We start from the raw sequence: 24,632 nt of genomic DNA, 5'->3' as shown, positions 1-24,632 counted from the left end.
GCGCCCCCGCCTCTCCCCGCGCGGACGGTGCGCGGCCTCCCGGCGGGCGCGGCGCTGGGGACCTGGGGGCGGCGGCGGGGACCGCGGGTGCCGGCGAGGAGCCCGGGCCGGAGCCGCCCGCTTTGCATACGCTGTGGGCGGAGCGGGGGGGGCGGGCCAATGGGCGGCCGCCTGGCGCGACCCCGCGGGGCGCGATCCGCCCCCCTCGCTCGGGCCCCGGCCCCGCGCGGCGCGCTCTTCACTTCTTGGGGGCTTTTTAAAACAGCGCCACTGGGGTCTTCTCCATGCGGCTCGGGCTATGACAGCCTCCGTGCTCCTCCACCCCCGCTGGATCGAGCCCACCGTCATGTTCCTCTACGACAACGGCGGCGGCCTCGTGGCCGACGAGCTCAACAAGAACATGGAAGGGGCGGCGGCGGCGGCGGCGGCGGCCGCGGCGGCGGCGGCGGCCGGGGCCGGGGGCGGGGGCTTCCCCCACCCGGCGGCCGCGGCCGCGGGGGGCAACTTCTCGGTGGCGGCGGCGGCCGCGGCGGCGGCGGCGGCGGCGGCCAACCAGTGCCGCAACCTGATGGCGCACCCGGCGCCCTTGGCGCCCGGCGCCGCCGCCGCCTACAGCAGCGCGCCCGGGGAGGCGCCCCCGTCGGCCGCCGCCGCCGCCGCCGCCGCCGCCGCCGCCGCCGCCGCGGCCGCCGCGGCGTCGTCCTCGGGAGGGCCCGGCCCGGCGGGCCCGGCGGGCGCCGAGGCGGCCAAGCAGTGCAGCCCCTGCTCGGCGGCGGCGCAGAGCTCGTCGGGGCCCGCGGCGCTGCCCTACGGCTACTTCGGCAGCGGCTACTACCCCTGCGCGCGAATGGGCCCGCACCCCAACGCCATCAAGTCGTGCGCGCAGCCCGCCTCGGCCGCCGCCGCCTTCGCGGACAAGTACATGGACACCGCCGGCCCCGCGGCGGAGGAGTTCAGCTCCCGCGCCAAGGAGTTCGCCTTCTACCACCAGGGCTACGCGCCGGGGCCTTACCACCACCACCAGCCGGTGCCTGGCTACCTGGATATGCCGGTGGTGCCCGGCCTCGGGGGCCCCGGCGAGTCGCGCCACGAGCCCCTGGGGCTTCCCATGGAAAGCTACCAGCCCTGGGCGCTGCCCAACGGCTGGAACGGCCAAATGTACTGCCCCAAAGAGCAGGCGCAGCCTCCCCACCTCTGGAAGTCCGCTCTGCCGGGTAAATGGCGCCCCCCTCCTCGGCTCCGGTCCTGCGGCTCCGCGCCGGCTTCCCCTCCGCTCGCCCCGGGTCGCCCCGGTGCCCCTCCGCCGTCTCGCCCTGCCCTGCCCTGCCGTGCCCTGCCGTGCCCTGCCCTAGTGGCGCTGCCCCCCTGGGAGCCCGACCTGCCCTCGGGCCGGGCTAGCTCCCGGCTGCCCCTGGGTGAGGCGAGGCTGGAATAACTTGCTGGGACCCTGGCCGGCTTCCTTCTCACTCTGTGCCCCGCCCTCCCCGGCCCTTGACATCGACTTAAGGCTGGGAAATTGACCTGGAAACGGTTTATTAAATTGCCAGTGTTCGCTCTCTCAGACGTGGCTTCATGGCAGAAGCGCCAGGTGTGAGGGGTCGGGGGACGCGGAGAGGAGCTGGGCACCGAGCTGAGGCGCGGGCCGCTAGGCCAGGCGGCCGGGAGAGCCCGGCTGGGATGGCCATGGGCGCCCTGGCTGATTTCATTTCAGTGCAGAACCAATCGCTCTCCCCCACTGACCCTCCAGGTTTGGGCAAAAAGGCTGGGTTTTGCAGAACGTGGCAAAGAGTAGCCGGGCGCTGCTGCCAGGCGGCCCGCTCGGATCAAGCCTGCGCCCTGGGCCCCGTCCTGGGGCCGGTCCGCGTGTAACTTGTCTTCTTGCCTGTCTTGCAGACGTGGTGTCTCACCCCTCAGACGCCAGCTCCTACAGGCGGGGTAGGAAGAAGCGCGTCCCTTACACCAAGGTGCAGTTGAAAGAACTCGAACGGGAATACGCCACGAATAAGTTCATTACCAAGGACAAACGGAGGCGTATCTCAGCCACCACGAATCTCTCCGAGCGGCAGGTGACAATCTGGTTCCAGAACAGGAGGGTCAAAGAGAAAAAAGTCATCAACAAACTGAAGACCACTAGTTAATGGATTAAAAGCGGAGAAAGAAGGAACTTGAAGAAATGCTTCGCGGGACTCTCTGCTTTACCCAGATCATGGTTATAGCGCTTAATGATAACTGAAGAACGGAACCGAGAAAGAGAGAGACACTGGCATTTTGCTTTCCTGAGGGGGGAGACTCTTTCTCCTTGGTGGAATCAACTATTTTAAAACGTTAAGAAATGGTAAAGACTGCCAGTTCTTCCGCCAACCCCACCAGACCATTAAATGACAAACTCTGGTGTCAAATGTCAACCCCTAAGTACGCAGTTTCAGATAAGTTACGCATTTACTGAAATCTTGTAAGTATTTATGTGACCGTTATATTTTAGGACATTATGTTATATGGTAATAATCCGAAAACTGATGACAAAAGCAAGAGGCTGTTGTAAACATCTGCCCACCCTTCCCCATCGCCATCCCCTTTGCATGTTAAGTGACTGCTCAGGTAAATCTTAGTTAAAACCCTACCGTTGTTGTATATTCTGCAGAACATGTCCTGTATTTAGATTTAGAGGGGGAAAGAGAAGAAGGTACTGAAATAATGATTTTTTTTTCTGGACTATTTTCTGTGAAGGGAGATAGGGAGAGAAAGCTCTTCCAAGGATCATTTGTCTTGGGAGGAGTACAACCAGCTGAGCCTTTGAGGCTACAAGGGAACCCCAGGTTGAGGATGTCCTTCTGATAATTTTTATTTGCTTATAACAAGCATATTTTGTGGCACTTGGACTATGTTTTCTGCCCCGATATAATTTACTTTCCAAAGGATTTGATATTATTTTTTAAAATATTCAAAGCATCAGACGATCCACAGAATTCACTTTATATCAGCTCTCCTGAGAGGTGCCACCCTAACATGGTGGACTTCGGTTTAAATACAATTAAATTTTCACTTACATTGCTCTTTTCCAATATTTACCAAACATATTGCGGGAGAAATCACTTTTATTTTCTTGTTTTATAGAAAACTCAGAACGAAAATCCATTACCCCGAAACGTTGAGAGGTTTACATTCTATATTTTGATCTGTTAAGGGATTCCTATTTTTCCTTGTTTATTGCGTTAGGAGGCTGCATTAGAAAGTTTAGGCATTCCTCTTCACAGCACATTTTTAATCAAGCAGTTATTTCAGTCAGCACATTCATTTTGTTCATACTCACTATAAAATGCTATCTTGTAAATAAAGACATTCAGCACACTGTGAAAATGTATTTGTGCACCTGCTTTCCAAATATTTCTACTAAGAATAATAATTAAAAAACAAAAAAACAAAAAACAACCCTTAGACCTGTAGATAGTGCTATAGTGGTGTTAATTATGTTAATAAAATAGTCACTGCCATTAAAATCTGAAGGAAATAGTCATTATTTTCCCAGGCTAAACGTGCACTGCACAGAAATAAAAGGAGCAGGTTTGTCCTACACAAACCGAGGACCATGCTTTTCTATTATTATTTAGCTTTTTTTTTTTTTTTTCCTACAAATTTTTTAAGCAAGGGGAGAAATCCCTCATCGCTAAAATCCTAAAAATTTCAGAAAGTGCTTCAAAAAGGTTAAAATGTCAGGTATGCTGAAGAGGAAGAAAAAGAAACGAGGAAGAGAGAGTATAAATTCTCAGGCTCCCTGCCGAAAATGAAAACCAGTTGTTTAGTATCAGCGATGCCCAGGCCGTCGTATTTTAAAATCTGCTGTTGGGTCTGCATGCGTCTGAGAGGGCAGGTTTTGATATTTGTTGAAATGGCAGGACTAGGAAAGGCCTTAAACCTTGACCTTGACGAAAAAAGACAATTTGTGACCTTGACTTTTGACAGCTCATGAATTGGCCTCGGCTGGATTAGTAGATCAAGGGCGCCACCTCGCGTTGACAAGCTTCCTTGTAATTCTTCAACTTCAAGGGAATCAAAAGAAAGGTCTTACCTTCTTGACTCCTTAGAGATTTAGTACTCATTTCTTTGGCTCCAGATGGAGTAAATTTGAATATATGTAAGTTATACATGTGCCTGTACATATGTGAATATATATCATATATGTGTATACATATATGCATATCAGTGCTTGTGTGTGCTTGTATATATATGTTTGTAGAATCTGTACAGATACACAGTATCATTAATTACTGATGACCTGAGAAGTTGTAATTTAAGGTGATTTCTAGAGCTGAGGTACAAAATGTACTTTACGTGATGAAGCTTTGCTCCTTTCATGGCCAAGTTCAATTTCGTTTTCATAGTGACTTGCTCTGCATCAGACTTCTGCAGATCTCCTCTAAAGCTGTACATTTTTGTAACAATCTAAGAGGTGTTCTTAAGTAACCATTCTTTCCCGGCCTCGCCCTCCAAGGTGGTCTACCATCCTCATTAGAGCTATAGGGGAGTCTGTATGGCAAATAAAAAGTTTCAGATGCCTCGCTAACCCTAGAGTTCTAGAGTTACATTTCAGAAATTCAAAGAAACCCACCTCTTCAGAGGGTCAGTGTGGAGAGCTTAAAGATCTCATTATCTACAAAATGACCGTGATATAGATGCAGAAGGAGACTTATCCTGGATAGCTCAGACCTGAGTGCTGCTCCTGGGTGGTGTGCAATCTTATATTGATGTTTGCGGAGTTGCCATTTGATTTGTGGAAGAAATATATACATTTAATATTAACAACCACCATCAAAACTATAATAATATTAAGTATTATATTTACTACTTAGTGACCCCCTAACAACAAATCAGGGCTGTGTTTAGAGTCATAAATAATACATGTGTATGTTTATATATTTAATAGACACCTAGGGTAACATGTTTTTGTAGAATCCATGCTATGCACATATGTATTGCAATGTTGGTGGAACCAGGAGCCTTATGATGCAGAATTTTGAGATGAGGTTAATTTTATCTTTATGTCAGAGGAAAGTCACTGTGACCAGAAGAATCGTATTCATCATTTTAAGGGAAAATAATACTGGTTGGTTTCAAACCCGATGGAAACCTCTCCGACCTGAAGATGTAGAGCTTGTTTATAGATGGACAATTATAGAATCCCTAAGGCTGTCTCAAAAACGGCACGGTCTTGAGACAGACAAATGGAACGGCCTTGTGAGGTGCAATCAAATTTTGCTGCCCCGAGATCTTTACGTGTGGAGACAAATGAAAATGATGCTTCGTTCGGATCAACCTCCCCACGCCTTGTGCCACAGCACTCCATTTCTGAAGGAGCCGCCATCGTTCCAAAGTAACAGATTTCACCCAAAATGTTGAAAGAGGTGGGAAAATCCCCTCAAAACTGGATCAAACTGCGTGATTATGAACAGCTCCAAAGGGGACTCTTCTGTTGACGAGGATATTTTTCTTTAGATGTAAGAAATATTCTGAGCCTCAGGCCTAGGAAGGAGGCCAACTGCAGCTCTGCAGCGGGATACCGCCCCTTTCACAAGCCATCGCCACTGCAGGAACTCTGGGTAAAGTAGTGATTTTTTTTCTCTCTCTCTCTGCAGTTTTTGAAACTAATGACAGAAGATATTTCAGAGTGTTGTTTTGCTGTTGTTTTTTTTAGTTCCCCCTCTTGATTCTAAAATGGTTGTTTATAATGTTGATCTTACCTAACTCCCCTCTTATTTAAAATTCCCTTGGATCTACCAGACAGCCTGAAGTAAGCATGGATTGTGATGGCTCCCTAATGCCCCCAAATCAATTAGTCTAAACCTGTAGAATAAAAGACATCCAGGAGGACGCCAGCCACCGTAAGGAAGGGTAATGCCAAACACTGGGAGAGTGTTGTTGAATGGCTGATTTGAGTATATTTTTTTTAAAAAGGGAAACTTTCTGAATAAGACATTGCAAGCATGCAAACTAGACACCATTTTCATTTATTAAACTAGCGAAGATTTTAAATCCTGTAATGGCCTGTCATGTTGCCATTAGAGAATTGTAAATATGGAATTTAGGAGGGGGGGACTGCTACTTTTTTCATCTGCTCTTAATACTGTCAAATTTATTAAGGTATTTTAAGTGGCTGATTGTAAAATGTCATTTTTCATTTCACTGCTATTTATGCCTGATGCAGAGCTGATGCCATGCATTTAAATTGTGTGGGGTTTTTTCTTTGTTATTTTTATTTTTTAAGAGAAAAAAAATTTTAAGAAAGAAAGAGGGGGGAGAGAAAATTATTCTTTTAGAAAATTTTAACCTAGTTGAAATGTTTTCTTAAAAAGTACGGGGCAGCGCCATTCAGCTGAGGGTGCTAGTGCGTGCGCGGGTGGTGACACGGTTTCACCGCGTAACGTGTGTGCGGCTGACGCCCCGCTGAGCGCGTCTGGTGAAGATGCGGCCTCGCCGGTCCTCCCGTCGAATTCCCGAGCCTCGGAGCCGAGCGGAGGCCGCCCCGGGACTGCGCGGCCTTGGACTCGGTGGGCGCAGAGCCCGCCTCCGGAGTTGCGGAGGAGCCGGTGGGCGCTCGCTGATTTATGCGCGTTCCTTTCAAGTTGATCGAACGCGTGTCAGCGGCCCAGGACCTGGAGAATCCGAGAAACATGCAGCGAGCCGCACACGTCCCATTTTTCATGAGCAGAACTGGAGCGTTACCCAGGAGGCCCGCAGAGATTTTTGCCAAGGTTTGGGGACAGGCGCACACTAGGTTTTCCTCGGCTGCGCCGCCGGGTGAGTCACAGGCGGCTTCCCCCCGCATGGAAATACCCACTTTCTGGTGGGGCTGCTTCAACCCTCGCGCGTCTGCCCAGCGCCTCGAAGGCCTAAAAGCTGTTTGCTATTTTAAATTGGATTTGAAAGGGAAGAAAAGAGACGCTGGCGCCGAAAGATGGCTCGGTTAACGCACTCAAGGCCTTGCCACCGTTGATTTCCTTTCTGCGCGGCCCCGTCGCGCCGCTGAAGAGCCGGATCCACCGGGCACCCACCCCGGCGAGGAGGGCGCCCCTGAGACGGGCCCGCCTGGGCGGGCGGGCGGCGGCGCGGGGCGTCCCCGGGTGCGGGGACGCGGGCCGGCGGGAGAGGCGCCGCTGCCGACCAGGAGCCGCCTGGCGTCCCGCCCCTCGGGGCCAGAGGCGAGGCGCAAACCCCTCCACGCTTGTCCGGGAGCCCTCTGCTCAAAATGGAGGCGCAGGCCCTGCAGAGCCGGCCTCGGCCTCCCGTAGGGCTGGCGGGCGCGCGGCGGGACGCAGGCCGAGGCCCAGGCCCTGGACCCCCAGGCCCGCGCCGGGCGCACTCGGGGGCGCGGGGCACCGGCGCTGGGGAGTCGCCCCGCAGCTGCAGGCTGACGTCAGCGCCGCTCGAGCGGGCCTTCGCGGGCCGGGCCACGCGTTCTTTGATGAGGCCAAGCCGATGGAAACGAAGGTTTCGTGCGGGTGCCCCCTTCTCCGCCCCGCCCCTCCCTCCCTCCCTCCCCAAGAGAAGAATCGGGTATTTAATCTCTCCGGGTCTTAATTCTTGGCAGCGTGGAAGGTGGTTTGCAACGGGAAATAAAACTTGACAGGAGCATTTTCTCTAAAAGGGGTTCTGAGACCGACTGAAAAGAAACCGTGTTTTTCTCTACCAAATGCTTCCGTTTTCCGAGCCCCGGGCCGAGAGGTGGGGTGAGAGCCCGGGGCGCGGAGAGCGAGCTGGGCACGCAGGGCCACGCCGCGGACCCGAGCGGCCAAACCCTGGCGCGCTGGCAGCCGCGGGCTCCGCCTGGGCCGGGACGCAGCCGCGGGCCTCGCCGCGCCCCGCGCCTCTGCGCGCTCCGCTCGGCCCGGCGCCGCCCGCAGCTCGAGGCGGGACCCGGCGCGCGCACTTGGCACGGCCAGGGCCCCGATTGGCACCCACAACAGTCCCTGGCCGCTGGCTGAGGGCGGCTGGGGTCAAGCGAGGGAAGAGCACCCTGGGGAGGGCCTTGGCCGGCTTGGCTTTAACTCCGAGCCTTTTGGCCTAGGGCAGTTGGGGACGAGAGCTCGAAAAGGAGGTGGCGAGAGCACTGCTGGGGGCTTTGTTCAGGCTGAGGGTCTGCGGACCCTGCACGAAGTGGAGGGGGGAATGGGGTGAGCGGTGCTGCAGGGGAGGGTGGTCCCGGCTGCTATTGGGTGGGAGATGCTGGAGACGGCCGAACCCCCCTCCCTCGGGCTCAAAGAGCGACCTCCCCGCCGGCCGCAAAGGTCAAGTCCTCCGCGCCGCCACCGCCTCCACGGTCAGGGCCGGTCTCGGCGGCGGCTGCCGCAGGAAGGCACGGGGCGCGCGATTGGCCAGCGGCAAGCAGGTTCTGATAGCCTGGGCTCCAGGACCGGGAGCAGGGGCGCTTTCTTAGTGTCTGATTCCATCGCCGCCAGCCCTATGGAAAAGTCCCCGCAGCCAGGGATGGCCCAGGCTGTGCCACCATCCAGTCCTGGAAGAGCAGGGTCCAGGAGTCCGCGAGGCCTTGCTCTGCTGAGAGGCGGCAGTGCCTGCAAGGTGGACAGACCAGACCGAAGGCGGCTGGATCCGAGTTCTGAATCCCTAACTCCCGTAGAAACAAGGGCCGGGGTAAGGCCAGGGGGTCAACTGGGCCCAAAATAAGATGAGGGAGCAAGGACCCCCTGGGAGCCTTTCCCCAGGTCCCTGAGTCCAGGCCTGCTGGCTCCCTCAGTGTGTGGCAGGCCTTTTGGTGAGATTTTTGATGCCCTTCCTTTCCTGCCTAAAATCTGGGCCGAGACGTGAGGTGCATTCTGCCAAAGATAAAAATCCCTGGTCCCAGGCTCCAAGAACACCCTCACTGTGTTCTGGGGGGGGGGGGAAGGGGGCTTCCCTCTGCCCATCGCCTGCTGGCAGCAGGTCACCACATCAGGACCAGTGATCAACAAATTCCATAAACCAGATCTGCCACTTATTATTGCTCCAGGTGAATCAAAGATTTTTGTTACTCCCCCCCCCGCCCCCCAGAAAACCGAAAAGCTGGGCTTTATCCCTTGGGCTGCACGGTGGAGCAGGGCCTTGTGGGGATACCAGCTACTGGAGAGATTTCCTGTGGATGGGTACCATCGCAGAGCTGCCTTGCAGGGCATGTGGCAGAGACTCTTAGGGCAGGTTTGGACTGGACAGGGGCTCACCCTTCTCAAGTCTGGAATATGAACCATGAATTGTGGCTGAGTAGAAACAGAGGAGCCTCAGGAACAGTCCCCAAGAGCACAGGGGTTTCCTGTAGGCTACAACTGTGGGGACAGAGACCCCAGGGCCAGAGCTGACCTTCTGGTTGGGCCACCCTCATTTGTCCCCTTTATTGCAGACACAATCGGCTGGGGAAACCCGTTTGGGCCGAAGTTGCAGGGAAACTGGAAGACAGACACTGAGAACCAGGGCTTTGCCCTTCAAAGTTCCCCCCACTCATTTGTTCCCACTTGGTAGGGGGGAAAAAATCTCTGATGAGTACACACAATAAAACTAATAGTTCTTCTCAAAGAAAGTAACCCTCTTCCTCCCATCAGTTTGAACCCACTAAACTAAATAATCACCAGATTGTTTGGGGGTCCGAGACTTTCAGTGAGCCCTATGCCCCACCCCACAGGCACCAGGGGATGTGGACTTCACATATTTAGGGACCTCTGATGATTGAGTCTGTGGGTCAGAACCAACCAGAAGGTCAAGTTCCAGGCATTACCTGTTCCCCCTGCTTTTGGGGAGAGTAGAGGAGCTTGTGGACGGGTGGGTACCTTGCCAGGCCAAGGGGATAAGTTAACCCCTGCCTCCACCTAGCCGTGACAGAAGGGAGTCTCTCCTGATATTTAATCTCAGCCTCAGCACTGCCTCGGGACAGCACCTGGAAATGATAGATTGGCTCTGATCTGCTGATAGACTGAGAACCCGTTTCCCAGGCTCACTGTGGAGCACTGAGGTACCTCCAGGATACCTCCCACTGGGGAGGAGAGAGCTTAGTGGAGGCCTGGCCTCGGAACAGAACAACCCCCCCCCCCAAAGTGTTCTATGGCCATTTGCACCCTGGGTCCTCCAGCTGGCTCTTGCACCTGCATGCAGTACGGTCACCAGGGTTGACATAGTCTTCTCTGTAGCTTTCTAGAAACGGGTGTGACATATAAGGAGAGAAGACGGTAGAGACTCAGACCAGCAAGAAGAGGGGGGAAAATGGTGCCGTAAGTAAGTGATCCACAGATAAATGACCATAGATCTTTGGGAGAGAGTTTCTGTCTGCCAAGTGGGCCTGACTCCTCCCAGGCCGGCTACCATCCAGGATTGCTGGGCCTAGAAAAGCAGAAGCTGGGTCCCAAGAAGAGAAGGCAGAAGTGCTGGTGAGAAGGGGGGGGGGGGGGGGCAGGAGAAAAAGGACAGGGTAGGGCCTTGGAATGGAGTGTTCAGAAAAAGGTGAGAAACCCAGTTCCGACTCCTGGTGGAGGCCTGAACTGAGAGTCAGGAACCTAACAGGCCCCCTTCTCTGTGCTTGAGTGCTGGGTGCCCTCCAGTGGCACCTCAGTTCTTGTTCAGCCTATGAGAGGCATCAGCAGAGGCCGGAGGCTGAAGAGGGGGAAACGGGGCTGGAAAGAAGCTGGGCTGGAGACTGGAGCAGTAGCTGCAAGGAGACGGGACCGGCGAGGGAGGGAATGGGGTGAGTGGGCAGCCTGGTATTGGCATTCACACCATGGACTGTACACTGGGCAGTCACCGGGTTGCAAGGGCAGGCACTGGGGATTTTGGATTCTCAGATTTGGAGGACAATGAACCACTGCCTGCGCCCGAGCCAGCTCCAGGGAATGAGGAGGGCATCCTAGCAGCAGGGGCCTCTGGGGTTGGGAACACCGGAGCCGGGAGGTGCTCCCTGCGCCCAGCTCTGTTCTCCCTGGGAGTGAGCGGGTGTTAAGCCGCCTATCATGTGACAGTCTTTTGGGCTCAGGTCCCTCGAACGACTGTGCTGGAAAACCCCCCAGCACGACAGTCCCGGCGAAAAGGCCTCACATCGCCCCGGTGCGCACTGACCGCGCGCGCACGCCGAGGCTACCCAACCCCAGGCACCGCCAACAACCGCCCTCCAGCTGCTGCCCAGGCCCGTCGGCTGCAAGAAGAAGCGGAGGCGGCAGTGCTGGGCAGAAGCACCTGGACACACTTTATTCCGATATCCCGCCTACGAAGGCGCGTGGAGCGCGGGGCGCACGATTCGTCCCGGCACTGCCAGGGCGCACGCAGCCCGCCCGAGGAGGGTCCGGAGGCGCTGCAGAACCCCCAACTCCCCCCTCCAACTTTAGGGCCAAATTAAACGAAGCCTTGGAAAGGCCAGGTCTGCTTTGCAGAGCCAATCTCCTCGTTAGCCATTTCCGCCTGACGAGCTTGGTGCGGGCGCCAGGCTTCTCCTCTCCGGGTGGCCATCTCCAAACGCTGCGCGGGGAGCGACGGGGCCGGCCCCGCGAGGGCTGCCTAGACCTTGAAGTTTGGAAAAACAACAAGAAGAGAAGTTTGGAAAAACAACGAGAGGAGACTGAAACGGCTCCCTCCCTGCTCCGCTGACACACACGCACCGTCAGTCGGCCGCCACTTCCTGCCTTTGTTTTTCTTCCTCCAAAACATTTTTGGCCTCTTGCATTCATTTGCTGCCGTGGGGCTCCGTGTTGACGCTAAAAGGAAATACACGCTGAGGACTGTTTTCTGGGGATGGCCCCGCGCCGTGGAGCTCTTGAAAAAGAACAGCTGGTGGGAAACCAGTCTCCAGGGCCAATGTCACAGCCTTGCCCGGCTCAGCCTCTTCAAGAAACACAGCTCGTACTTGGACTTCCAGGGCGGCCTTAGCCCCCGACGGTCTTCCCCTGAGCCGGGTGGGCTCAGCTCTGCTGTTGGGCCTCCTACGAAGCGGAAGAGTCAATTAGGCTCGGAGCAAAGTCAAAACCCCGCAGCTCTGCCTCCCCTGCTCCCCCAAGATTTGGTCTCATCCTCTGAGCTGCGCCCACCCTCACACACCACCAGCAGCCCCCCAAACATTCACACGGTCAGGATGTCCTGGGCAAGAGGGGCGGGAGCGGTCACAGCTGGGAACAGTGCACTGCCTAGGGGGATCGGAGAACCTCCTCCCGTCCCTGCTGGGGAACCAAAGCGTTCACCACTCCAGGCATTTTCCCTTCTCGTGGCATCAAAAGCCTTAGCTTTCATCCATCTTCGCCGCAGCGCCCCCACACGCCCCCTTCCAGACTACAAGTCCCACCCGGCACCCCGCTTCTGTACAGCCCTTCGCATTGCCCTGCCGGCCGCTCCCGGAGCGCCTTCCTCTGCTCCAGCCTCTCCTCGGGACTTCGCCTTTGTCTCCCTGCAGACACCCATGGGATCCAGACCTGCCGGCACCCTCTCGCCTTGTCTCTCAAGGACACAGGAGGCGTTGGCTATGCGGAACAGAGCACATCCCCACACCGACCTTTCTGTGGGGACCCCTTCTCCCTGGCACCAAGGGGAAAACTGGTCTAATTAGAAGAGGGGCTGCAAGCAGCTGGGGAGGCAGCCTGGCGTCCCCCGCTGGCGGGCCACCACAGCCGGTCTGCTCAGGCACAAGCTGAAGTTGACTGCCAAAACTGCTATAAAACCCCAGGTCTGTCTAGAGCTGTTTTCGGTTCCCCTAGACGCCCCCGGGTTCAATTATAGTCTTAAAAGCCCTAATACAAGTGCAAGAATTTGTTTGCCTTCACCCAGGGGCGGGGCAAGCCCCGCGATGGTGGCGCCTTTGTTACTGCACAGTCCCTGAAGCCCCTCATGCATTCCTTTTGTTCCCGGGTGGGGGTGGCGGGGACTGGGTGGGCTGTTGGGAGAGAGTTTGGGAGAGCCAAAATCAAGCCAGAGACTGGCTCAACTCCTGCTCCTCAAACCCCTCTCCTTCTGGCTTTCACAGTCCGTCTCCAAGAAAGAGACACTGTAGAGAAATAAATATTTTGCCTTGTGGGTCGCTGCTGAAAATCGAAGTTTTTTGGTGGTGGTTTTTTTTCTTTTTCTTTTTTTCTCCCGCTGCAGGGCAATCCCATAATTGTAATTTCCAGCTTTAGGAGGTCTCCGGCTACCCTTCCCCAACAACCTTCCTTCCCACCAGACCTCTTTCCTCACACTGTTACCGTCCTCTGCACAAGCCACAGTGGGCAAATATGTCAAGCTGAAGATGCACAAATAATTTCGAGTTCAGCTCTCAGAGATTCGAGGAGCATGAACGTTCTTGCAGCAAACCCCAAATAAAGAGTTCATTAAACCGATGTGTCGGAGTAGCATGATTTGTGATAAGCTTCCCTTGTAAAGGAGGGGAGTAGGAGCCACATAAACATTAACGCTAATAAATTAGTTTACTCCACTACTGAGTAATTACTCGATATTATTGATATTTACAGCGGGCATTCAGATGCAATGTGGAGCCATCATTTGGAGAAAATACATAATGAGAATATTCCTTTTCCAGCGCGATACATGATTAGATTTGTTATTGAGTCAGTTACGGTCAGCTCAGCAATAAATAAATAAATCGATGTTGACACTTAAATACCAAAGATCTTAGAGTTTATACTCTAAATCTCCCCAAGATATATAAATACCTTCAGCTATTTCCTGGATGGGGAAAGGGAAAAGGTTATTCTTTCTCATTTTCAACTTTGCTTCAGCGACATCCAGCTTCTTCCAAGAAGATAGGTGTGTGTGGGGGGGCTCAGGGCTGGGCCCCTCCCAGCTCCCAGCTCCCCACTGCCAGCCCTGCCTGGCTAATCTACTTCTTCCGACCCCCCCAAGCATTGTGCATTCGATCCTGCAGGCTGGTGAGCAGTTCTCACCACCCCTTTTTTTATTTCTTCCCAAGAAAACTAGACTCACAGTAGCCGCTGTGGCCTCTGTGTCTTTATCTGAAACGTCGCCCCTTCAAGGCGGCCTGGTCCCCCTCGGTGCTGGGAGTTTGGGAAGCACAGCCCTTCCCTTTGCACTGTTTCTTCTGTGGGATGAGTGGCAGGGAAGGCGCAGAGGCTTCTGAGTTTCTGCCGTGCACATCCCTGGCTCCGATGCTTTGCTTGGAAGGAGAGGAGGCGTGCTACCCGGTTCTCAGCCTCTCCCCGCCCTCGGCCCCTCTTCACTGCCCCACCATCCCTGCAGCTCTGGAGTTCACTAGCAGCCGGCGGGCCCCCGAAGGTGCAGCATACCCAGGAGAAGACCCCGCGGATGTCACCGCCTGCAAAGCAGCTCAGCCTCTCCTCTCCTGCACGGTTCCCCGAGTCCTCAGCTGCAGAAGCCCAGGCTGGCGCGCGGACCGGGGCGCAGCTGCGCAGCCCCCGCGCCTCCGGCTCCGCCGAGCGACTCCGCACCCCGGCAGGCAGCGAGGAGGACGGGGTTCCTCCAAGGACTGGGGGGGGGGGGGGCGGAGGCCCGCGGGGAGGGTGAAGGGGAGGTGGATCCCGGGTAAGACGAAGGCCCTCCGGGACCTGCGGATCCCCGACAAACCGCGGGGGAAGCCGCCCTGGTTGTTGGCGGTTTAGGGACGGAAGGGACTAAAGCGGTTCGGAAGTGACCATGAATGCGAGCGTGTAATCAAGTCACCGTGCAAATCGGGCGGGCCACGAGGCAGGCACATCCACGGCTGCGAACCCTGGCCCCGAACGGGGTCCGCCCGGGGTCGGGGCCGCGGTGGCTCCCGGAGCAAGGCTGTGGGAGGGGGGCCCGCGAGACCGAGGCGCGGCGCGGACGCGAGCGGCAGGGCGCAGTGATTCCACGGGACACGCAGCGACGAGCTCCCGCCCGGCCCCCCGCCCGCAGCCTGGGGCGTCCCTCACCCGGGGAGCGGGGGGTGGCAGGAGTTGAGCTCCCTCGCCGCCCCGGGCGCGCTGGAGGGGCCGGGACCGCGCAGCTGAGCCCCAGCCGGGCGCACCCCAGCCTCGCCGCGCGCGCGCCGGGAGGCCCCCCAGCCAACATGAGTTACACCGGCGATTACGTGCTTTCGGTGAGAACACCGAGTGACGATCTGTTGCTTCCCCTGAGGTAGCTACAAAGAAAGGAAACCGGGGAGGGCGGGCGGGGAGGGGTGGGGGTGGGGGGGAAAGGAAAGGGGAAAAAAAAAAAAAAAGGCCCGGACCCGCTCGCAGCTTGTCAATTTCAACATCGGGTCACATGACCAGCACCTCCCTGCGAAGGATGCGGATAGATTTCCACGTCAGCTTACGTCTCCAAATTTCTACTTCACGGATCCGCTTCAAAGAGGCAGCTGCGGTGGAGAATCATGTTAAGCTCGGCTACCGCGGAGCGCCCGAGGTAGCCCAATGATGGATTTTGATGAGCGTGGTCCCTGCTCCTCTAACATGTATTTGCCAAGTTGTACTTACTACGTCTCGGGTCCAGATTTCTCCAGCCTCCCTTCTTTTCTGCCCCAGACCCCGTCTTCGCGCCCAATGACATACTCCTACTCTTCCAACCTGCCCCAGGTCCAACCCGTGCGCGAGGTGACCTTCCGCGAGTACGCCATTGAGCCCGCCACTAAGTGGCACCCCCGGGGCAACCTGGCCCACTGCTACTCCGCCGAGGAGCTGGTGCACAGAGACTGCCTGCAGGCGCCCAGCGCGGCCGGCGTGCCGGGCGACGTGCTGGCCAAGAGCTCGGCCAACGTCTACCACCACCCCACCCCCGCCGTCTCGTCCAATTTCTATAGCGCCGTGGGCAGGAACGGCGTCCTGCCGCAGGCTTTCGACCAGTTTTTCGAGACGGCCTACGGCACCACGGAGAACCTCGCCTCGGCCGACTACCCCGGGGACAAGAGCGCGGAGAAGGGGCCCCCGGCGGCCGCGGCGAGCTCCGCGGGGGCGGCGGCGGCGGCGGCCACGGGCGCGCCGGCAACTTCAAGTTCGGACGGCGGCGCCGGCGGCTGCCGGGAGGCGGCGGAGAAGGAGCGGCGGCGGCGCCCCGAGAGCAGCAGCAGCCCCGAGTCGTCTTCCGGCCACACTGAGGACAAGGCCGGCGGCCCCAGTACGTATACCGGCGGGGCCGCGCGCTTTATGGAAGGGGCGCTGGAGCGCCGCGCGCGCCGCTGTTAAACTTTTATATGCTGTTTTATAAGCGTATAAGGTTTATGAAGGGCCTTTAGGTTTCCCCCAACAAAACTTTGTTATAAAAGGCGGGATCACGTGGCGAGTGCTGAAATTGGCCGTGAAATACCCACCGGCCGGGGCTTGCCTGCAGGAAAAAAAAAAAAAAAAAAGCCAAAAAAAAAAAAAAAAGCGCCCTCCCCTTTCCCCCTTCCCCTTCCCAGCTCCCGGGCCCGGCGGCTCGACCCCGCTTGGGGCCAGCTCGGGGCTGCGGAGCCGGAGGTGGGCGCCTGTAAATTCCCCCTGCGAGGGCTCCGGGAGCCTTTGATAGCGAGGTAATCCGGAGATTTTTATAAAAACCATGTGTTGCGCCCGGTCTCCGGGCCCGGCCGGGATTCAAAGGCATCGCTGTTTAACGATGGCGCTAGAAGCGTGTTGAACAGATAAAATAGCCCGCTTAGCTCGAGCAATATATTAAAAGAAACAAATTAACCCAAAGTTGGCCTTTTTTTTTTTTTTTTTTTTTTGGTCCAAAGGAAGCCACGTTCCTCCGGCGCGGTGGCAATTAGGTGCGGCCTCTGTCCAACCGCGTGTTGCTCACAATTGTGAGCCTGTCAAAGAAACGGGGTGGCTTTTTTGTTTCTTTCTTTTCTGTAGGTCTGGTGGAGTTTTATCCAAAGGGGGGAGCGAGTGGAGCGCGCCCGGGGCTTTGGGAGACCCCTCTTCCCTGCACCCTGTCTGAGCAAGCAGCCCTGCCCTAGGGGGACCACCGTGGCTGGGCCGACTGGGTGCCCAGGGAAGGCCCAGGGTAGGGGGGCTTCCACCGCCATGTCCTGACCTCTCAGGAGGCAGGAGGCTGGCCAAGGAGGCAGGAGCTGATGGCCAGGACTCAGGCTGACAAAGAGCCGGCAGCTGCCCCAGATGTTAAGGAGGGGGAAGGCTGGGGCCGGGCCGCCTTTACTGCCTCGGACCCGGCCGCCAGGTGCTGGAAGGTGAAATGTCCTCGGGTGGCTGTTTGTTTAGTCTGGCCAGGCTGGAGGCAGCCGGCAACCCCCACCCGGCCGCTTTCAAAGCGGCCTCCGGGCCCAAACTCGCCTGTTGCTGCGAGGAGCCCTCCTTTCTGCTCTGGAGGCGGCTTGAGCAGCTCCCTGGGGGCCTGTCTAGGGAGCTGGCTTTTATCGGGGCTGAGCCTCCGCCTGCAGCCTGTGTCCAGACCACAGCAGGAGCCTGAAGGTAGGGGCCTGGGGAGACCCCGATGGGGCTTGGGCAGGGCCTCCAGTCCCTGGGGCCAGCCCCTCTCCTCCACTTGGGGCCCTGGATGGGCTGAGCCCCCACACCTGGCTCACTGCTGCCTCCCCCTCCCTCCACAGGTGGCCAACGCACCCGAAAAAAGCGTTGCCCCTACACCAAGTACCAGATCCGGGAGCTGGAGCGGGAGTTCTTCTTCAGCGTGTACATCAACAAAGAGAAGCGTCTGCAGCTGTCTCGTATGCTCAACCTCACCGATCGTCAAGTCAAAATCTGGTTTCAAAACAGAAGAATGAAGGAAAAAAAAATTAACAGAGACCGGTTACAATATTACTCCGCCAACCCGCTCCTCTAAGGTTCCAGCCAGCTGGAACTGGGTGGGGGGCTTCATACACATGAGATTATATGCAGATTTTGCCCTTGACAAGGTCAAGGCACAGGGTGACTTTTGAAGAAAGGAGGTGTGCAAGAGAGGGGCCACTACAGGGAGATAGCCCCGAAGGAGGTGGCCCGGGACTCTCTTGGGCATCCGTGGTTAAGGTTCCTAACAATAATTGGATTCGGAGAATTGTGCACCAACTAGAATGAATGGTTTGGGACCCCTGGTGGTTCATTCTTGGTGACTGCGGAGCTTCAGGCTGAGTGTGGTCTCCATCAGGGACTGGGCCCTCTGCCAGGCCCCCTGGAGATCGACCCCCACCCAGGACCCTCCACTTGGAGCCTGCCCACCCCACCCCCCAGGACCCCTGCATCAAGAAGCTATTCAATCTCCAAACCTAGTTCAGCTTGGGGACAGGAGCAGGAGGAGAGGGGAGGATTCCTAGATGCCCAGAATGGGGCTGCTTTCCAAAGCCAATGTGAAAGACGACTGGACTAGGCGGTGCATAGGATTTGGGAGAGGGGTGCTGATCCTTGAGGGGAAATTAAGAAACCCTCCTATTCCAAGTGGCATTAGTGGCTCTCCTCTCCTCCTAGCCACTCACCGCACTGTCTCCGTCCTGAGCTTCTTAGCATTTGCCTCCTGCAGCCCACCCAGTTTTCCCGATGGATGAGGGTCTTCGCCCTGGTCTGCACTCGGGCAGGCCTAAAGCCTGGTTGCAGAGTAGACTACTCCCCAAGGTGGAAGGCATCAAAAAGCAAAGAGGCTGCGCCCAGGCCGCTGGCCCCTAGATCTCTGCAGGAAATGCCTGTGGAGCGCGGCAGCTTGGCAAAACCTCTGCCACACTTAATGGAAGCTTGGATTTGCTCAGCGGAGGAGCAGGCCTAGCCAGCGGTCCTCAGCTCTGAGGGGCGCAAGTTCCCCAAAACACCCGGTTCCAGCGCCACACTCGACCCTTCAACGCCCCAGAACTGAGCTTGGAGGCTTCCAGCGACCTTCCAAGAGCTCAAGAGTGATTTGGAATTATTTTAAAAGATAAATATTATATTATATATATATTTCCCTGCAGGAACCAAAGCGAATTTTAAAAGATGCAATGTAGAGGGGGGGAAAGATGATGAAGAAATATTTAAAGGCTCTATCTGTTTACAGTGTTCCACGGTTAAACTCACTCACTGTTAAGAATATTTGAATGTACGCTTCATACAGGGATGGTGTTCAGAAGACTTGTAAATAAAGAAACCATAACCTATTTTGTTTGAATACTTTTTTTTTTTTTTTTTTTTTTGCCATTAGTTGATTTCCTTTGAGGTGTTAGAGGGGGCAGGAAGGGTGCCGGGAATGGTCTTTTTAATTTCTTGCAATATTTTGAAAGCGTTGGGGGTTTTCTCTGTGGTGGTTCTGCCCAACAGTGTCTGGGGACCTCAGCTGAGAAAGCCAGGCCCCCTCCCATTGAATCTGCCTCCCTGTGCTAAGAAGCGTCTGGTGGCTCTGTTTGTAACTGGAGTGTTGGCCTGTCCTCTGTTCTCACCTACCGCGGATGTCGCAGCATGTATACAAGCGACAGGGCACAAGGAAAATAAAGACTGTGGAAACTTGAGTATTGGGTCCTGGTGTGACATTTCTCTCCTTGCTCACCTTTTACTGCCAAATGTCTACCCCATCACCCTCCTACACACAACAGGAAAGGGGCAAGTTACCAGGCCCCCCGAGGGGGTGGGGAGGTGACTTAGGATTTAATTCCACTGGAAGCCAGGGTTAGGAAGCCAAGGTGACTGGCCACGTCCTTTGGGGGAAATGGGGTGGTCCCAGGAAATGGGTATCTCAGGACTTGGCATATGGGTTTCATCCTCTGAGGCAGCCCTGGGAGAAAACCTTGGGCCTTAGGTGGTGAGTGAATCTGATCCCAGGCTGAGCTCCCTCACCTCAGGACTAGAAGGACTGAAGTGGAGCCACTCTAGGGTGCCCTGGGGAACCCTTCAGCAAGAGGGAGACTGGTCTGGGTACAAAGACAGAGCAGACGCTCGGGAGTCTCTAAGGGTGCTTTCTCCCCAGCTCCCAGCTGACACCGCCCTTTCCCTTTGGGGAAAGAAAGATGCCGGTTTCCTCTTTGTTTCCTGCCTTTGAACTTCTGCCTTAAAGTTGGACCTCACCCATAACCTTGAGGGGCAGGGCGGAGGGGCCAGAGCCTTTTGTTTCCAACCCACCCCCACCCCACCCGCTCCCTGGCCTCCCAGGCAGAGCCAGAGCAGCAGAGAGGATCCAACCTGGAGAGGGGCCCAGGCCCCGCTTTGTTTATTTGTTTGTGTGTTTGTCTAGCTGGCTGGACTGGGAAAATGGAGCTCAAAGAGGAGCGGGACAGACTCCTTGGAGATGGACGTCTAGGTTGATAGACAGAGGTGAACAAGGACTCTCCTGAGGGGCAGGGAGGGGGAGGGGGCCGGGAAGCCCAAGGTTTAAAGAAAGATTTCCTTTGGGATGGTTAAAGATTAACCAAAGTCTCTCGCAAGTTGCTAGAGAGAGTCTAGCCAGAAGGACTGTTCCCGGGCGGGCGGCGCGCGGGCGCGGGTTTGATTTCTGAGCCCTATAAAAGCCCATCCTCCGACGGCTGTGACAATGTGGTCGTAAACCCGTCCGGGGCCGGCCAATTTGCATATTTGGAATGCGCCGCTATAAACCCGGCTGGGGTTTTGCAGCAATTTCTTAGATGTAAAAGTGAGATCTCTTTAGCAGCGGGCTGGGCACATTCCCTGCCGGCCTCTGCCTGGAGCCTGCTGCTCGCGGCCGGCCCGGGTCTGACTTCGGGCCCGGCGTAGGCGCGCAGCCGCCACGAGAGGGCGCACTTCCGATCAATGTCAAAGCCGCCGGCGAGCCGGGGAGCCCAGCGCGATTCCTGGCCTTTGTTCGCTTCTGATACTAAGAGCAGCACGTTACATTATTTCACTTGTCCCGTTCCCTTTCCTACCCAACAAGGGGTGCTCACCTGCAAGAAGTGGTTGGTGGAGTAATGTAAAGCAGCGCACCTTCTCTAGGCCTCGCGGGCGTCTTGGCGTGGAGAAGCCAGCTGTCCCTTGGCAGTGATTTCGGAAATGTGTCAAGGTAAGAGGCCACAAGTTTAGCAATTGCGAACTGGCTGCGGCGGGAGTGGGGAGGTGGCCGGTGTTTGAACAGGGCTGAGGAAAGTGGCTGGGTTTGTGCGCTCCTGGGGTGACGCTATAGGTGGTCAGCCCACCTACCCCGGCCTCGCTCCCTGAGGCTGGAGAGGGGAGGCCTCAGTGGAAAAGTTGACGATTTCAGCTCCTTGCGCCCGCTCGAAACCCAAGGCAATCTTTCGGTTTTGTAGAAGTATTCAGAATGAGATGAGCCAGGAATGGGGGGGGGGCATCTAAGAGAATGGGTTCACCCCCCTGCTGTGCTAGGATAGGAGATGGGGGGGGAATGGGGGGACTGGGGAAAACAGAAAGTTTCCACTCCAAACAATGAGGTGGTCAGTAACCGTGGTCGCTGCGGCCGGCTTGTTCCCTGGGGCAGACCTGGGGTGGTCGCTGGTTCCCTACTAGGTGAGGTCTCTAGTCTGCCTAGCAGCCTGGGGGAAGCCTTTGTTCCAAAAGAGGCCAATTTTCCAGAAAAGTGGATTTTGATTTTCGAGGCTTCCCAGAGAAGTCTGTATCACTTATTTGGAATGTACCGCTATAAACCTGGCTGGGATTTTGCAGCAGTTTCTTAGTTGTAAACATGATCGAACATCCCTCCATCAGGGTTGTCATAAAACAGTTTTAAATAATCATTTCACTTAAATTTTGGAGGGCAGATTCAAATTCCCTCTTTTCCTGTATTTAAATCTTTATTCCAATATATTTTCATTGGTTTCTTGAAATGGTTATTTTTTTCACAAATATACAGCACATGGGTGAGTGGGGGAACCTTAGAGAGTAGGTGCTGCCTCTGGGTGTGTGTGTACATATGTGTAAATTTTGCCCGTCAAAGTCACTAGTCTTTGCTGAGCACAGGCTCCCAAAGTCTGCCAGAGCGAGGCAGCCGAGGAGTGGGCACCCACACGGTGCTCTCCACAGCCTGAGCCGTCCCTGCAATCCCAGAGCCAGAGGCAGTTTATCGTGTATAAAACTAAGAATATTGCAGTTTAGGATGTGTGTGAAAAGGCCCAACACGTCCCCCATCAGGAGAAAAGGACCAGTTCAGTGGTTGGATTTAGAAAAAATTTTAAAGCGGGTGTCTGGAGATAGATTGCACCTGATTGACTGAAAGCAAACACGTCAAATATCCCCAGAAACATTACTGTTCTTAAAGGCGATCGGGAAAGAACGTCATCGCTTACGAAAAAAAAAATTCTAGCTCTGCGGTAAATGCAGTGGTCGGAGCAGTCCAGCATTTTTCTTAAAGCGGTATGTGAAAGCAGCGTTTTTCTCCTGCGGGCCGAAGCCCAACTCCGCCGCCAGTCTGAGTCGGGAAACCATGAGAGCGACCTTCAGATACAAACTGTTTACTGCCTATCTCAATCTCAGTAGCTAGTATTTTTTTAAAAGAGTTTTTTTTGTAATAGCAGTTTGTTTTTTGCCATTTGCAAGGGCTTTTTTTTTCTTCTGTATCCACTATCTGGTGAACTGCATCGTAATCCTCACCAAAGGGTTTATTCCACCCGCCTGGTCTTTATTTTGGCTCCACAGCCAATGGGGGGGGGGTGTATTATTATACAGGTAGAAATAGTTGATATTTACTCCTAAATAAAACGTGGGCTCCGGCAGGGTTCAGATAACCCTGCACAGGCCTGGTTGAAGCGAGGAGTCACTGAGAGTTTTAGGTCAAAGGCAGACAGAAGTGATAGAGAAATTCGGCATCTGGGAGGGAGGGCGAAAGGGAGAGAGAGGGGGGGTAAGAAGGCAAAGGGGCCAGCAGCAGAGAGTAAGTCTAGAAGTCCACCCTTGCTGCAATTGAATCGCTTTTCTTAATCTCTGGAAGGGGGAGGGGGAACCTCAGGGAAGCCGAGGCCTTCGATCAGTGGAATATTCTATTGAGCAAGCTAACACCTCGGTGTTACAGTCTGGGGAGCGTGGAGCCTCGGGGGCGGTCGGGGATGCTGAGGGCTCTGAGGCTGAGAGGGCTTAGCCTGAGCTCCTGCTATGCTGATACCTTTCTGTTGGAACCAGCCGCGGCAGGCCAGTGTGCGCCCCAAGCTTACCCGCAGCCTCTCCTTTCACTCCTGGCACTGCAAGCCCAGGTGGGGGTTGGGTAGTGGTCCTGGGTCAGAGAGGGGCTCCCACACTGGTTTACACACTTAAAAAAAAGGGGGGGGCAAGAAACAGCACAAACAAAACATTCCAATTGGTTTATTACAAGGGATGGGGTGGGGGAGTCGACGCTGGAGGAAAACATCCAGCTCTCCCCAAAGATCGGTGAAGACCCAAGTGCCAATGCCATGGCCTGGGCGCCAGCAGCCAGCAACCTCCTTGTAGCAGATGCAGTACCAAGCTGACTTCTGTAACTTGGATCGGCACGTGCACACTCTTGGATCCCATCCAGCCTAGAAGCCCATTTGGCCACCCTACAGGGCCCTGATCAGACCAGGCCCAAGCTGCCTACAGCAGGGCACAGGGCTTGTCTTATCAGTCAAACTAACAGGGGCGCTGAATTCCTGGAGAGTCCTGAAATATTCTGGAGGGCCTTCTCGGCTCCTTGAAAATGGTGGGTCAAACAGTGGAAATGCACAGGCTTCTATTTTTCACAGGTCAAGAGGCAGAACTTGGCCATAGATCTTGCAAAGGGGCCTTAACTTCCAGAAAGGTTAGGAAAGACGGGTTTAGATCATAGTCGTTCACTTTATTTTCTGAGCCGCCCCATCTCAAGCATTCTATCCTGTGGCCACTGGCCCTTCCCACCCTGTGGCCTGGATAGTTGCTTTCTGCATTTAATCTGGAGGGGCACAACGTCCCAACCCATTGGCCTGCTGGGGCCCATGTTTTCCCCAAGAAACCCTCTCTTGTTCTTGTGACCTACTTTCCACTTGGCAGAGCTTTCCTGAGAGGTATGAACAGTACGGAGGGGCAAAGCCCCCTTCTCAGGTAGCCCTCAGCTTTGTGGCATTTCTCAGCAGCACTGCTGAGCACAGCCGTCCTAGTCAGTTCCACCCTCCTGGCAAGGCAAGCGGGGTAAGGACCAGGCCCATCCATCAGGGAAGGGTCCGGAGCTGCGGTGCTCTGAAACTTTTCTGTGCTCAAGTTCGTTGGCCTCTGGGGCTTAGCCAGGTTAGAATTTGCCTTGGCCTTGTGCATAAGAGCGACGTGGAGAGCTGGAGAGCTAAGGGCAGTTTCAAATCTTGCGCACTTGATTCCGCTGTGCGGATGCTGCAGCCTCAGGACCCTGTCAGATTGGGGAGGACTGGCTTTACTCTCCCTCAGTCCCTCTCTCCCTCTGTCCCTCTCGCTCGTTCCTTCTCTATTCCCCTTCTCTGCACCCCAGATGCCCGGTCGGTCCGCGGACGGTAACCTCGGGTAGCAGAGGTGGAAGTGGTTAGAGCTCGGCGCGAGCGTTGGCGCGGCCTCCGGCGCTCTGCGCTCCGAGTAGCTGCTGCCGGCAGAGACCGCAACTGCTTGCATCTCAGAAGCCAGCTCCAAGGCTCTGTCGCCTGCCCTCCCGTGAGCTCTCCCTGGGTCCTCTCTGGCTTCGCTTCCTCCTCGGACTTGGTTGATACTCGGAACAACCAGGCCAAATGCCTGGCAAAGCACCGGGGACGCACGGGTCCCTCCCCGCGCGCAGAGGCCTGAGCGGTGGCTGCCTAGGATCTCCGCGTCCTGCAGCCCCAGTCAAGGCCTCTGCAGGGGCTGGAGCTGGTGGGGCGGGCAGGCCGGGGGCATCCCGGAGAGCTGTAGCCCGCG

At 55.7% G+C, this 24,632-nt stretch overlaps 2 protein-coding genes and 1 long non-coding RNA gene across 9 annotated transcripts; 2 read left to right on the top strand and 1 right to left on the bottom strand.

The window, feature by feature from the left end:
- Positions 1–249: 249 nt before the first annotated feature.
- On the top strand, positions 250–15,484 carry HOXA13 (homeobox A13). 4 transcript variants are annotated; one of them, XR_015715191.1, is made up of 3 exons: positions 250–1,214; positions 1,894–2,452; positions 15,468–15,484. XR_015715191.1 is itself a non-coding variant. In XM_016217013.2 (2 exons), exons 1-2 carry the CDS (start codon positions 299–301, stop codon positions 2,136–2,138), a joined length of 1,161 nt encoding a protein of 386 aa, XP_016072499.2. In that variant the 5' UTR covers positions 250–298; the 3' UTR covers positions 2,139–6,272. The 4 variants fall into 4 exon arrangements, 1 of the variants encoding a protein (XP_016072499.2); XR_001603485.2 differs by lacking the exon at positions 15,468–15,484 and adding an exon at positions 5,491–6,272; XR_001603484.2 differs by lacking the exon at positions 15,468–15,484 and adding an exon at positions 5,491–6,272 and having other exon boundaries at positions 1,894–5,399.
- LOC107540303 (uncharacterized) lies at positions 11,187–14,822 on the bottom strand. 4 transcript variants are annotated; one of them, XR_015715194.1, is made up of 3 exons: positions 14,247–14,822; positions 11,619–11,939; positions 11,187–11,523 (listed from the first exon to the last, which is right to left on the bottom strand). It is a non-coding gene; the product is annotated as an uncharacterized LOC107540303 (long non-coding RNA). The 4 variants fall into 4 exon arrangements; XR_015715193.1 differs by lacking the exon at positions 14,247–14,822 and adding an exon at positions 13,927–14,217; XR_015715192.1 differs by lacking the exon at positions 14,247–14,822 and adding an exon at positions 12,503–13,909.
- Positions 15,155–19,019, top strand: HOXA11 (homeobox A11). The gene is made up of 2 exons (XM_087821229.1): positions 15,155–16,056; positions 17,486–19,019. Exons 1-2 carry the CDS (start codon positions 15,357–15,359, stop codon positions 17,716–17,718), a joined length of 933 nt encoding a protein of 310 aa, XP_087677355.1. The 5' UTR covers positions 15,155–15,356; the 3' UTR covers positions 17,719–19,019.
- The last annotated feature ends 5,613 nt before the right edge of the window (positions 19,020–24,632 follow it).

The sequence above is a fragment of the Miniopterus natalensis genome, chromosome 10, assembly GCF_054644295.1.
Source record: "Miniopterus natalensis isolate mMinNat1 chromosome 10, mMinNat1.hap1, whole genome shotgun sequence".
Lineage (NCBI taxonomy): Eukaryota > Metazoa > Chordata > Mammalia > Chiroptera > Miniopteridae > Miniopterus > Miniopterus natalensis.
This window is presented reverse-complemented; position numbering and strand designations above follow the sequence as displayed.

Bases quoted from the DNA above. Each gene is read 5' to 3' on its own strand.
- HOXA13 (XM_016217013.2), top strand. From the start codon at position 299: ATGACAGCCTCCGTGCTCCTCCACCCCCGCTGGATCGAGCCCACCGTC. The intron at 1,215-1,893 runs GTAAATGGCGCC...CCTGTCTTGCAG, and splicing joins CTGGAAGTCCGCTCTGCCGG to ACGTGGTGTCTCACCCCTCA.
- HOXA11 (XM_087821229.1), top strand. From the start codon at position 15,357: ATGATGGATTTTGATGAGCGTGGTCCCTGCTCCTCTAACATGTATTTG. The intron at 16,057-17,485 runs GTACGTATACCG...CTCCCTCCACAG, and splicing joins GGACAAGGCCGGCGGCCCCA to GTGGCCAACGCACCCGAAAA.